Genomic DNA, 12997 nt, shown 5'->3' with positions numbered 1-12997 from the left:
TGTCATCAGAAAATTTGGATAAATGAATTTCTATCGTTATCCAAGTCATTAATAAATAATGTGAATAATTGAGGCTCTAACATAGGTCCTTGTGATGCAGCATTGGTCACATCCTGTCAACCTGAGTACCTACACATTATCCTTACTTTCTATCACCTGCCGCACAGCCAATTTCCTAGCCATTTCGGTAATTTGCCCTCAACTCTTTTGGCTTCTACCTTCGAAAACAGTCTCTTATGATGCACTTTATCAACTGCCTTCTGGAAATCAATATAAATAACATTCATAGACAGTTCCTTGACCACATCCTTAATCACTTCTTCAAAAAAGTTCAAGGATGTCATGTCAGGAATCAATGCTGATTCTGTCTAATCAACTGAAAATTTTCGAAGTGTTCATTTACCTCTTCCTTGATTATAGATTCCAACAATTTCTGTCGGGCTAACTGGTTTTCCTCTATCACCCTTCTCAAAAAGTGGAATAACATGTACAATTTCCTGTCCAGATGGACAATTGCTGCATCTAGGGAACTCCAAAAGGTTGCATTTGACTGAGTGCAGCATCAAGGGGTCTTAGCAAAGCTATAGAGAATGGGAAATAGAGAAAGTGGGGATGTCCATTGGTTAGAGTCAGACCTAGTATTTAAGAAGATGATTGTGGTAGCTGGAAGTCAGTCACAAAAATCTCCAAGGACATGTCCGCAGGAGATCCTCAGGGAAATGTCCTTAGTCCTTCAGCTGCTTCATCAATGACCTTTCCTCCACCATAAAGGCAGAAAAGGGAATGTGTACTGATGTTTGCATATTGTTTAGCACTATTCACAACTTCTCAGATACTGAAGCACTCGCTGTCCAAATGCAGCACAACCTGGACAGTATCCAGACTTGGGTTGAAAAGTGGCAAGTAACATTCGTGCCACACAAATGCCAGGCCATGTCCATCTCCAAAATGAGACAATCATGACATTCAGTGGTGTTACCATCACTGAATCCCCCACTATCAACTTCCTGGGAGTTGCCATTCATCAGAAACTCAACTTGACTAGCCATATAAAAACAGTGGATATAACAGCAGGCTAAAAACACTAGTAATCCTATAGTGAGTAACTCACCTCCTGTCTCTCCAAAGCTCATCCCACCTCCTGTCTCTCCAAACATTATCCACCATCTACAAGGCACAAGTCAGGAATGCATTTGAATGTTTTCCACTTTCCTGGATGACTGCAGCTCCAAAAACACTAAAGCAGCTTGACGTTTACAAGTACAAAGCGGCACTCTTGATTGGCACCTCCCACAAACATTCACTCCTTCCATCACTGATGTTCAGTACCATCAGTGTATACAATGTACAAGAAGACAGCAGAAATTCACCAAGACTGCTTGGGAACACAACTATCTGCAAGTTCCTCTCCAAGTCGCTCATCATCCTGACTAGGAATGATATCGCTGTTCCTTCAGTGTCATTGGGTCAAATTCCTGGAACTCCCTTCTCTAACATTGTGAGTTGACTTAAAGCACATGGACTGCAGCACTTCAAAAAAAAACACCAGCTCACCAGCTCACCACCTCCTTCTCAAGAGCAACTAGAGACAGGCAATAAATGCTGGCTCGCCTGCAAATCCCACGTCTCATGAACGAATAACAAAATAAAACTAAGCAGCCGATTTGTGCCCAGATGGGAACCATATTCAAAATAAACTAAATAAGTAGCTACAAAAGCAAAATACTGCAGATGCTTGAAATCACAGTTAAAAATAGAAAAAGTTGAAATACTGTCTATGAAAAAAAGCAAAGTTAACATTTCAGATTTCATGACTTTTCATCAGATTTATCAAGGGAGGATCGGCAGATTGGAAATGGGTGGAAAGATTAAAAGAATTAAGGCATTAAATACTCAAAGACAACCAAATCCACCCACTTTCACTTTTAACAAAGACAGGTCAAGAGCTGAGATATCAGTTTACTTTGATTAACTAAAATCATTTCAGGAGATTGCATTTATTGTGAACACGTGGAAGTTATGGAAATCTTAGTGGGTAAATGGAGGCAACGAGGGCTGAATTCCCCAGGTCCAAAATGCCAGTGGAAGCCACAATTGGCCAACATCTTATGTGACATACACTCTAGCCACCTTCACATGCCACCTTCCACCTGCCAGTGGTGTCTGTGTGATTCATGCCATTCCTCCAGGAATATCTGATTCACCCAGCTTCCCCAGCCCCTGGCATAGTGGTATCTGCTATCCACTCCATCGTTGTTTGTTGCTTTCCTGCCTGACAGTGGACTGATGAAACTGAGGGAAATCCATTTAAAGAATGCTGCAGTTGATTTCCATGTTTCTTTTCAGAAAACTATCCTCCAAGCTTTCTTGTCATCCTGTGTAAATATGGGGACCCTTCATTAATTATAATTTTGTTTCAAGAAAGGAGAGTAATGCATTTTTATCATATGGCCATACATCTTACCTTGTGCCCATGCCACATCTTTAATTTACAAATAATTTTTCTTTAATATGTTGTTCTTTTACCTAGCTGTTTCCAATTAATGGTTGACTACAGTGTTAAGGCACACCATAAGTAGTTACACGAAAGATGCTCCTTTGTAAATGGAAAGTTCTAACCTCAGAATTGATAGGTTTTGTCTTTTCCTAACTCCCACCAAAACAGTATTTTCTTTTTTAAAGAACTTAGTAAACAACTGTACAGTCATTCCCTTAATGATCTTCCTCTGTAACAGCAGGAATATTCTCATCCAGTCTGTTTTGATTGTTTGGTATTCAAATACAAAAGTCTCACTGTTCATCCTTCTGCTCTCCAAACATCACAGATACTATTTCATAAAAGTTTTATCAAAGTCAGTCTGCCTCTGCTTATTAAAATAAGTTGGATTATTTCTGTTCAATTGTATTTAAGGTGTGCTTGTTTGTATCAGTCATTTTCTTCATGTGGGAATTATGCACTTGCATCCCCTTCACCCATCATTCATCAGCTCATTGCTGACCATTTCCACACTTCTGACCTCTGTGTTCAGCCATCTTTGATCACACGTTTCATTAATCAATGGCTGCAGATCACAAAAATCAAATCAAACAATTGTCCATCTTCTATTTTGTGAACAACTACTTACGGTAAGTCTATGTTTGGAAAATGGGATTCTTTCAAAGTAGTATACTGAGAATTCAGGGCCAGCATGTTCCTCTAAGAGTGAAAGACAAGGACAGCAAGTCCAGGCAACCCTGGATGTCAAGGGATATTGAGATTGAGAATGCAAAAAAAAAAGGAAGCACACGACAAGTACAGCACATTCAAATCCGGGGGGGCCCTTCAGGAGTTTAGAGTGTGTTAGGGGTATGCCTAAAGAAGAACTTAGAATGGTAAAGAGTGGCCACAAAATATCTTTGCAGATAGGATTAAGAAAAACCTCAATCCATTTTACAAAAATATTAGTTGCAAAAGGATGACCAGGAAAAGAATAGCCCCTATTAACAATCTAAAGGGCAATCTGTGTGCAGCCAGAGGACATGGGTGAAGTCTTCAATGAATATTTCTCATCTGTATATTTAATATCTCGCTGGCCACAAGTAAAGTGCCGGAAGACTGGAGCATAGCTAATGTGGTTCCTTGGTCCAAGAAGGGCAGCAGGAATAGGCCAGTGATAGGGAAATTATTGAAACAATTCTAAGGGACAGGATCAATTATCACCTGGAAAGACAGTGATTGATCAAGAACAGTCGGTATGGATTTGTTGGAGGGAGATCCTGTCTCACTAATTTCATTGAGTTTTTTTTAAGAAGGTACAGTGGCACAGTGGTTAGCACTGCTGCCTCACAGCACCAGAGACCCGGGTTCAATTCCCGCCTCAGGCGACTGACTGTGTGGAGTTTGCACGTTCTCCCCGTGTCTGCGTGGATTTCCTCCGGTTTCCTCCCACAGTCCAAAGATGTGCGGGTCAGGTGAATTGGCCATTTTAAATTGCCTGTAGTGTTAGATAAGGGGTAAATGTAGGGGTATGGGTGGGTTACGCTTCGGCGGGTCAGTGTGGACTTGTTGGGCCGAATGGCCTGTTTCCACACTGTAAGTAATCTAATCTAGTAATCTAATCTAATCTAGTAACTAAATACATCCATGGACTTCATTAAGGCCTTTAACATGGTCCCACATGGTCGAAAAGGTAATAGCCCAAAGGTTCCAAGACAGGTTTGGAAACTGGATCTAAAATTGGTTTGCAAATACGAAGTTAAGGGTGATGGTGAAGAGTTGTTTTTGTGACTGGAAGCCTGTGACCAGAGTGTACCACAGTGGTCAGTGTTGGGACCCTTGTTGTTTTTATGACTTGGATATGGATGTACACAAAGAATGGTAGATTCCCAGGGAACACTAACGACAAAGAAATCTTGCTGTACAGATTGGACTGTAGGAGGCAGAGGCAGGGGTTGCGAGTCTGATTAAAGTCTACATAATTGAGAGACATAAATAAGGTAGATTGTGTGAATCTTTTCCATGTGGCAGACATGTCCAAGACAAGAGGGCATACGTTTAAGGTGTGGGGTAAGTGCTTTCACCCACGGGATGGTAGAAATATGGAATGAGAAGATGGTGGAAGCACCTGGATTTGCACTTAAAATGCTAGGGCATAGAAGAGTATGGTCCTTCAAAGTTTGGGAGAAGATTTGTAGCTCGGGTGCTCATTGTTGTGGTTCTGCTCGCTGAGCTGGGAATTTGTGTTGCAGACGTTTCGTCCCCTTTCTAGGTGACATCCTCAGTGCTTGGGAGCCTCCTGTGAAGCACTTCTGTGATCTTCCCTCCGGCATTTGTAGTGGTTTGAATCTGCCGCTTCCGGTTGTCAGTTCTAACTGTCCCCTGCAGTGGCCAGTATATTGGGTCCAGGTCGATGTGCTTATTGATTTGAATCTGTGGATGAGTGCCATGCCTCTAGGAATTCCCTGGCTGTTCTCTGTTTGGCTTGCCCTATAATAGTGGTGTGGTCCCAGTCGAACTCATGTTGCTTGTCATCTGCGTGTGTGGCTACTAAGGATAGCTGGTCGTGTCGTTTCATGGCTAGTTGGTGTTCATGGATGCGGATCGTTAGCTATCTTCCTGTTTGTCCCATGTAGTGTTTTGGGCACTAGTAGTGTACAAAATCCTATGCAAGGACTGCACAAAACACTACATAGAACAAACAGGAAGACAGCAAACGATCCGCATCCATGAACACCAACTAGCCATGAGACGACACAACCAGCTATCCTTAGTAGCCACACACGCAGATGACAAGCAACATGAATTCGACTGGGACAACACCACTATTATAGGATAAGCCAAACAGAGAACAGTCAGGGAATTCCTAGAGGCATGGCACTCATCCACAGATTCTATCAACAAATACATCGACCTGGACCCAATATACTGACAGCTGGAACTGACAACCGGGAGCGGCAGATTCAAACCACTACAAATGCCGGAGGAAAGATCACTGAAGCGCTTCACAGGAGGCTCCCAAGCATTGAGGATATCACCTAGACAGGGGATGAAACGTCTGCAACACAAATTCCCAGCTCGGCAAACAGAACCACAACAAAGAGTGTGGTCCATCTGCAGGTAAATAGAATTAAGTGTAGTTCGGTATTTTTCGTTGACATAGACATGTTCAGCCGAAGGGCCTGTTGCCATGTTGTGTGAATCCATGATTCTATTCATCAATTGATTACAGTTCTTAGTTTCCCAAAGAGTGACTCCTGCTTTTTTTTTAAATCCAGTTATTTCCACCTACATTTTGCCATCAGGTTTCCAGAGACCTGAGAAAACTGAATTGTCAGGACTGCTTTTCAATCAGGGCTCCAAAAGTCCTTTGCAAACCTGATTTAATAATTATAATGAAGTATCCTTCAATGCAGTGAAAAATAGTCTAGACCTATTCCTTTTTCTTTCTTAAGTGTACTAAAAAAATTATCTGGTGACAGGTTCACACATATATGCATCAAGTAAGCTCTGTAAACATTCCAAAAATGCTGATGCACATAGCTATGACTGCTTGCCAGCCCTGCCTGTCCTCTGACAATTTGCTAAAAAGGCTACTTTCAGTGCAGGGTCTTAAGTAAGCATGAGGTTGATAGGAAACATTGCAGATATGTTGTGCAGTATTCCTCCTAGTATCAATCTTTGTTCTCTTCTAAACCACATTCTTTCATTAGGCTGTCCAGCATCATTGTGCAGGGTTCAAAGCCAGTAGCAAGCAATTTGCCACGCTGTATCTTTCAATATTGCACTTCAGTTTTATACATAGTAGGCATTCTAAATCTGGTTCCATATTAATGAATTGCTGCAGTTTATCGGACAGAATCCCTTGCTTGCCTGCACTCCTGATTATTGAGCAAGTTTAAGAACTTATGGGAATTTTTTGCTGTTCGGCATGAATAATTTGCATTGTAAAAAGTAAGATGTAAAGTTGATTACTATTGTCTGAAAATATTCCTTAGGTGGATTCATATTTGTCCCTCTTTTTATAGAATAGTTTGGAAGAAGATCACACAGAGTTGGCTTCTCCAGGAGATCTACTGATGGACTTTACTGAGGCCACTCCTCTGGTTCGTGTTCAGACTCTGACATTTTTAAATATTCAGTTTATTCACTGATACACTTATTCGAATATATTGTCAGTTAACATCCTGAAAGCAGCTGCTAGATGCAAATACTGATTGGATTTGACTGAAAATATGGATTTGCCTAATTCTGAATAATGTTGTTTTTTATTTAACGTTTTCCTCGTGTTTCCTACTATTCATTTAATCCTCTTTTACAATGGTGTGTGCTAGACTACATTTTACAAGGAAAGAAATAATAAATGCATATTTAAAGTACTGATCATGGATAGTGATCAGATGCCGGAACCTACATTAATTTTGTTCCAAGTTCCTTCCCTAAGATTCTCGCTGATCCAGAGAACAACTGTAGCATATCTCTTCTGAGATTGAGTCTGAGATTGAATTCAGCACTGACTAAGAATGGATCCAGAAACCTAGCTGGCCAGCATTGCTTTGTGCTACACATAATGGAAAGTGTTGCGGGGATTGGTTAGCTCAGTTAGCTGCATAGCTAGTTTGTGATGCAGAGTGATGCCAACAACATGGGTTCAATTTTCACAACAGCTGGGGTTAACATGAAGGACTCTCCTTCTCGACCTTCCCCCAAAGAAAAATTTATCTATAGATGGATATAACATGATGCAGAAACTTTGGGCTGAATCTTGCATTTCTTTGGCTGTCAGCTTTACCAAGCTTTCTGGAGGGTTTCGCACCACAAGGACTCACTATATCTTACCAAATTTGCCTCATTAACTACCTACTCTGTCTCTCAAGCTCTCCCTCACCCAATTACAGCCTCATTATCCTACTCACTGATGGCAAAAGAAGTCACCTGAAAGACCAGCATGCCTGGGGCCTGTGCCTTATTTAAAAGGACACTGTGCATCCAGGTGAGCATGGCAATTGCAAAGTTGCCCTGCTTGGTGATGGATATTCCGACAGAAGATGTCAGAGAAGGGACAAATGGTGCCTCGATTATCCAACAGGCACCTGATGGATGGGATGCTGCAGAGGAGTGTCCTCTTCCTGGAGGACTGCAGAGGAGGCCACTACCACAGACCCTGACAGCCTGATCCAAGTTCACTCTCTAGATCAGTGCGATACCCATGAACTGGAGGAAGAACCAGCAGTGCTGCAAGAAGGTCAATGAACTCCTCTTCTCTGCCAGGGTAAGTGCCACATTCTTCTCTCTGGTACTTCACATCCTCTCTGTTTCACCTACTGTATCCAACTCCCATCATGGCCCATGCTCCACCACTCTCACTGTTGCCTTCACATCTTTCTTCGCTCAGTCTCGTTTCCCTGAACCTCCCACATCACTAACTCTGCATGGGCTGTCCACTGCCTACTCACCCAGAAATGCTCACCAAACAGCTTAGCCACCCACTTTCATCTCACTCAATCTCTCTCTTTCTCTCATTCCAGGGGAAGACAGTCCACACCAAGGTCAACAGGGCCTCTACAGGTGAAAAGGTGCCTGACATCAGGCTTCTTACTCACACAAGGAGAGAATCCTGTTCCTCACAGAAGAAGACAAGAACCACTGCTATTGAGATACTGAGATATCCATATCCCGCCCTCAACTGAGTAAATGCCACTATTCATTTCCAGCAGTAATCCTGTCCGTGTCATTCGTTGCCCAACACTTCGAACCATTGGCCACAATTCCTTCTCTCTCTCTCATATCTTGCAGCCACCAGCAAGTTGTCCAAGGCCCCAGTGGAGAAATGGCCTGTCGCCAGAAGCAGCCTCCTCAATCCCTGAGGAATTGTGTGCCAAAGCCTCAGAGGAAACATCGTATGACTACCTCCTGTAGCCCCCACAGCCCAGATACGGCCACCTTGGTGTAAAAGTCACGCATAGAAAGTACAACCTGGAGAGCATCTCATTGGGACTGCTCCGCACTGACTGAGGGGAGAAATATCCCAGGTTGCTGACACTCTGAGGATGGCTGGAGACTAGACACCTGCTCAGCCCTGGGCAGGAGAGGGCCCAGTGGTGCTGGAGTCAGGGATTTTGTTCAAATACACAGCGAGGAATAGGAGCAACAGGCAGGGATATGAGAGGCAATGATCCTCATAACCCAGAAGCTACAGGAGTAATTTGTGCCTCAGACATGTGAATGTTGGCAGTTACCATGGAGAGCCAGGTGCCTCAGGGTCTGCTGGATCCCTGCATAGACCTGCACTCCATCACCCTCATCCATTGATCCTCAAGATTGAAAGCACATTGATGAAGGCACCAAGAAATAGTGGGCAGCACGGTGGCACAGTGGTTAGCACTGCTGCCTCACAGCGCCTGAGACCCGGGTTCAATTCCCGACTCAGGCGACTGACTGTGTGGAGTTTGCACGTTCTCCCTGTGTCTGCGTGGGTTTCCTCCGGGTGCTCCGGTTTCCTCCCACACTCCAAAAATGTGCGGGTCAGGTGAATTGGCCATGCTAAATTGCCCCTAGTGTTAGGTGCAGGGGTAAATGTAGGGGTATGGGTGGGTTTCGCTTCGGCGGGTCGGTGTGGACTTGTTGGGCCGAAGGGCCTGTTTCCACACTGTAAGTCTAATCTAATCTAATAACCTGGTGAGCACACGCCAGATGCCCCTCCCTCACAAGGAGACAGGGCAGTGCTAGGAGGCATCCAGCGGAGGAGAAACTACATGCAGACCCAACATAATCTTCTTTTGGGCACTTCAGAGGTGGTCAGGCCATCCACCTTGACTCTACCAGGTCTCCTCTGACCCTTGAATGTCAATCTTGAAAGACTGCTGCAGCAAGTGGAAGCAAGATGAACAAGGCATGTATGGTGCCAGCACAACATTATACTTTATGGTTAAATAACCCTTTTTTTCCCCTGACCACTGTGTGCTAGCACATTGGTGTGAATGAGTTGGTCAGAGATGTCTGAAGCAGGGAAGTATACAGCACACTGACAGCCAATGCATGAGGGTTGCAAGAGCTTAAGGAGCCTGCGGGCCTGTGTCCTGTGCAGTGAATGAGTCTATGTGGGATGTTTCCCTTTTAAAGAGCATACATCATGGATCTCAGTCCCTCAAGTAATGACAAATACCCAGCCCACTCTGGATGTTCTTGCAGTTATTTTCTTCTCCATTCCATAATTTTGATTTCCAAACAGTGACTCTGCGTTCTCTTTGACCATTAACTTGGCAATACATGTTGGTAAGTCTCAAACTATCCAAATTCCTTCTCTGATAGGGTGAATGATTTGAGGGGCTATCAGATTTGCACCTCCTCAGGTTCCCACCCAATCCATCTATATGAGTCTACATATGCCGACCATTCTCCCTAGCCCTGGCCTATGAGGTGACTATATAAGGTTTGGTCAAATGACTTTACCTCCTTGAAGCCATGGTGCTTCTGGCTGTGGATAAACACCCCTTCCCCTCCCTTCCATATTAACTCATTCCCATCCATGCTTTACTATATTCTCCCCTTATAAACACAGTTTACCCCCACTTTACAATTATCATCACCCTGCTTGCTGCACATAGTATGTTTGCCTCGTAAGTTGCTGGCACATGGTGCAGGTGTGAGATTGGTGTAGCACACTGCTGTACAGCAAGATGTATATTTCCTTTAACTGTGGACAGCTGACCATCAAGAGTGCTGGTAGGCACTGAGTGTGCAAGTGCTAAGATAGCAAGTGAGCAGCCCTGAGATGCAGCCTGGTCCAGTTTGTGAGCTGAGTGCTATATGCTCGTTCCTTACAGCAGCCTTTCAGTGCTAGTTGCTGGTGTGTACTGCAATGTGGTCTGTGCTTCCTGAGCATCCTGCAAATGGGTTACAGAGGTGCCATGAGAATCAATGAGGGGTTGGTGGTTGTCAGATGGGAATGTCTGTGGATGAGACTGGGTACATACGGCTGGTGTCCATAGGTCATGCCCTGAGATGATGATGTGTGGTGAGTAACATTAAAGCTTTTCGCAGTCACCAAGTACCTGCTCTGACTTCCATTTTGAGAATTCATGCCATCTAGTTAGCTCACAGCAGATGGTAGAATGGGAAACTGTAATGAGACGAAATGTACACATTGTCACAAAACTCATCCCTTTTTTTTAAACTTGGCTCAAGGAAACTCTGTCCATGACTTTTTTCTGAGGGGTAATAAACCAGGCTGGGCTCCGATCAGTCTGGTTTAGTACAGAAATGAACAGGAATTTGAGAGGCCTTTTGTTTATATGTAAACAGATGAGACTTCAGGCCAAAGTGGTCATGTTTTAGAAGTGACCTGCATAATGGAAAGGGAATGGTCAGCTCTCAAGCTGAGCAGTTTAGTTTAGACCTGAACTGGTGGGGAGTTCAACAAGAAGCTGTGTGGAAACTGTCTCTCTTTCTGTCCTTCAACCTCAACCTGTAAGCATGTGTTCCATTTATACTGGTTGTTAAAGGGAGTTTGCTTATTGGGACTGTTGTGTATATTCAGAACAGTATAGTTAAGTCTAGTTTGGATAGACTGAGTTCTGTAGGGGTTCTTTATTCTGTTCTTTGTGTATCATTGAGTAATTTTGTGAATAAATTTTTGTGTGTTTTAAAATCTAGTAGTCAACCTAGCTAACTTACTCTGGAAAGTTTTCACTGGACACTTTTTTTAGTAGATTAGATTGGATTCCCTACAGTGTGGAAACAGGCCCTTCAGCCCAATAAGCCCACACCGATCCTCCGAAGAGCATCCCACCCAGACCCACCTCCCTCTGATTAATACACCTAATACTACGGTCAATTTAGCATGGCCAATTCATCTGACCTACACATCTTTGTGACTGTGGGAGGAAACCGAGCACCCAGACACGAGGAGAATGTGCTACCGAAACAAATTGCAAGTTATGGTCTGGGCTGCCTGCTCAAGAATGTTTTGAGTAGTCTGGACTAGTTCATAACAGATGGGGGCTCTTTGTGAGATTTTAAACAGCGAGTAGGTCTTTATTTCAGGTGTAGGTTTGGTTGGGTAAACAAAGCTTAAGATAGTAATGGTTCTTTCAGTTACCAAACGTTTTCTGGATGTGGATGTGGTGACTTTGGAAGGTTTGCAAAAGGTGGATAAGACCAAGCTGCAGGAAGTAGCAGAGAAACTGGAATTGGACCTGCCTGCCTCTGTGAGGAAAGAAGAGATAATGACAGCAGTAGGTCAGCACTTAACCTTGCTGGAGAAACCATCAGAATTTACAGAGATGGCAAGAATTCAATTGCAAATGAAGCAGCTTGAGTTAGAGGTGAGAGATAAGGAAAGGGCAGCAGAAATGAAACATTTTGAGTTACAATTAAAAGCTGAAGGAAAAAGAGTGTGCAGCAGAACAGAGAGGAAAAAGAGAGAGCAGCGGAAGAGAGGGAAAAAGAGAGAGTAGAGAAAGAAGAGTGCTTTTGAATTTCAAAAACTGACATTTAAAAATGAAAGTCAGCTTAAAAGGCTGGAGATAAAGGCTAAGGGAAGGCTCAGTGAGGAAGTAGTGTGAACTCACGTGGAAGTACTGAGTTAAAACAGCAAGGTTAGCATCTGAACTGGCTGATGTTTGAGTTGGTCCATAAAACTCAGTTTGGCTTCAGGATCAAATGCAGTCTATGAGGGATAGAAACTGAGGCAAAGAAAAATCCTCACATGGAAAGGGAAAGGTGAAGATCAAAGGATAATGTACCACAATGTAAAAAAGAAACCTTGAGGTGGACAAAGTTTAAAAAGCTCTGGTGTTTTCATTGTAATGAAGTGGACCACATGATATCACAGTGTTGGTGGACTAGGAGAAAGCCTGATGTAGGAAAATCGGGCATGCCTGGGAGTTTTGTTGGACTGGTAACAAAAAGCACAAGGGAAGTTAGACAACTGCCTCAGAGTGTAGAAGATGATCAGAGGTTGATTAAGAAGGAAGTGCCAGATCTACTTAAAAAATATACATGCAAGGGTAAAGTTTATTCACATAGGCCAGGAGTAGCAGGTAAAGAGGTTATAATATTAAGCAACACAGGATCCTCTCAGTCAGTAGTGCTGAAGGGTGAGGAGATATGTATTCCTGAGGGACTACTGCCAGATAAAAGTACTGGTAACAGGAATTCATGGTGAGACAAAAAAGTTTTGCAAGGTTTGTAGCTCAGGTTGAGGTTTAGGATGTAGGTTTGTTCGCTGAGCTGTAGGTTTGATATCCAGACGTTTATTACCTGGCTAGGTAACATCATCAGTGGCACCCTCCAAGTGAAGTGAAGCTGTTGTCTCCTGCTTTCTATTTATATGTTTGTCCTAGATGGGGTTCCTGGGGTTTGTGGTGATGTCATTTCCTGTTCATTTTCTGAGGGGTTGATAGATAGTATCTAGATCTATGTGTTTGTTTATGGCTTTGTGGTTGGAGTTCCAGGCCTCTAGGAATTCTCTGGCATGTTTTTGCTTCGCCTGTCCCAGGATATATGTGTTGTCCCAGT

The 12997-nt window shown here is 43.4% G+C and overlaps 1 protein-coding gene across 1 annotated transcript in view; it reads left to right on the top strand.

Annotated features, from left to right (window-relative positions):
- LOC132816198 (band 4.1-like protein 4B) overlaps positions 1-12997 on the top strand; it is a 373493-nt gene that overhangs the window by 337694 nt on the left and 22802 nt on the right. Inside the window, exon 23 of the mRNA XM_060825694.1 lies at positions 6505-6582. Within this exon, the coding sequence (XP_060681677.1) occupies positions 6505-6582 (78 nt within the window). The remainder of the gene's footprint in view (positions 1-6504; positions 6583-12997) is intronic.

The sequence above is a fragment of the Hemiscyllium ocellatum genome, chromosome 5, assembly GCF_020745735.1.
Source record: "Hemiscyllium ocellatum isolate sHemOce1 chromosome 5, sHemOce1.pat.X.cur, whole genome shotgun sequence".
Lineage (NCBI taxonomy): Eukaryota > Metazoa > Chordata > Chondrichthyes > Orectolobiformes > Hemiscylliidae > Hemiscyllium > Hemiscyllium ocellatum.
Note: the sequence above shows the minus strand (reverse complement) of the source record. Positions and strands in the feature narration are given on the sequence as shown.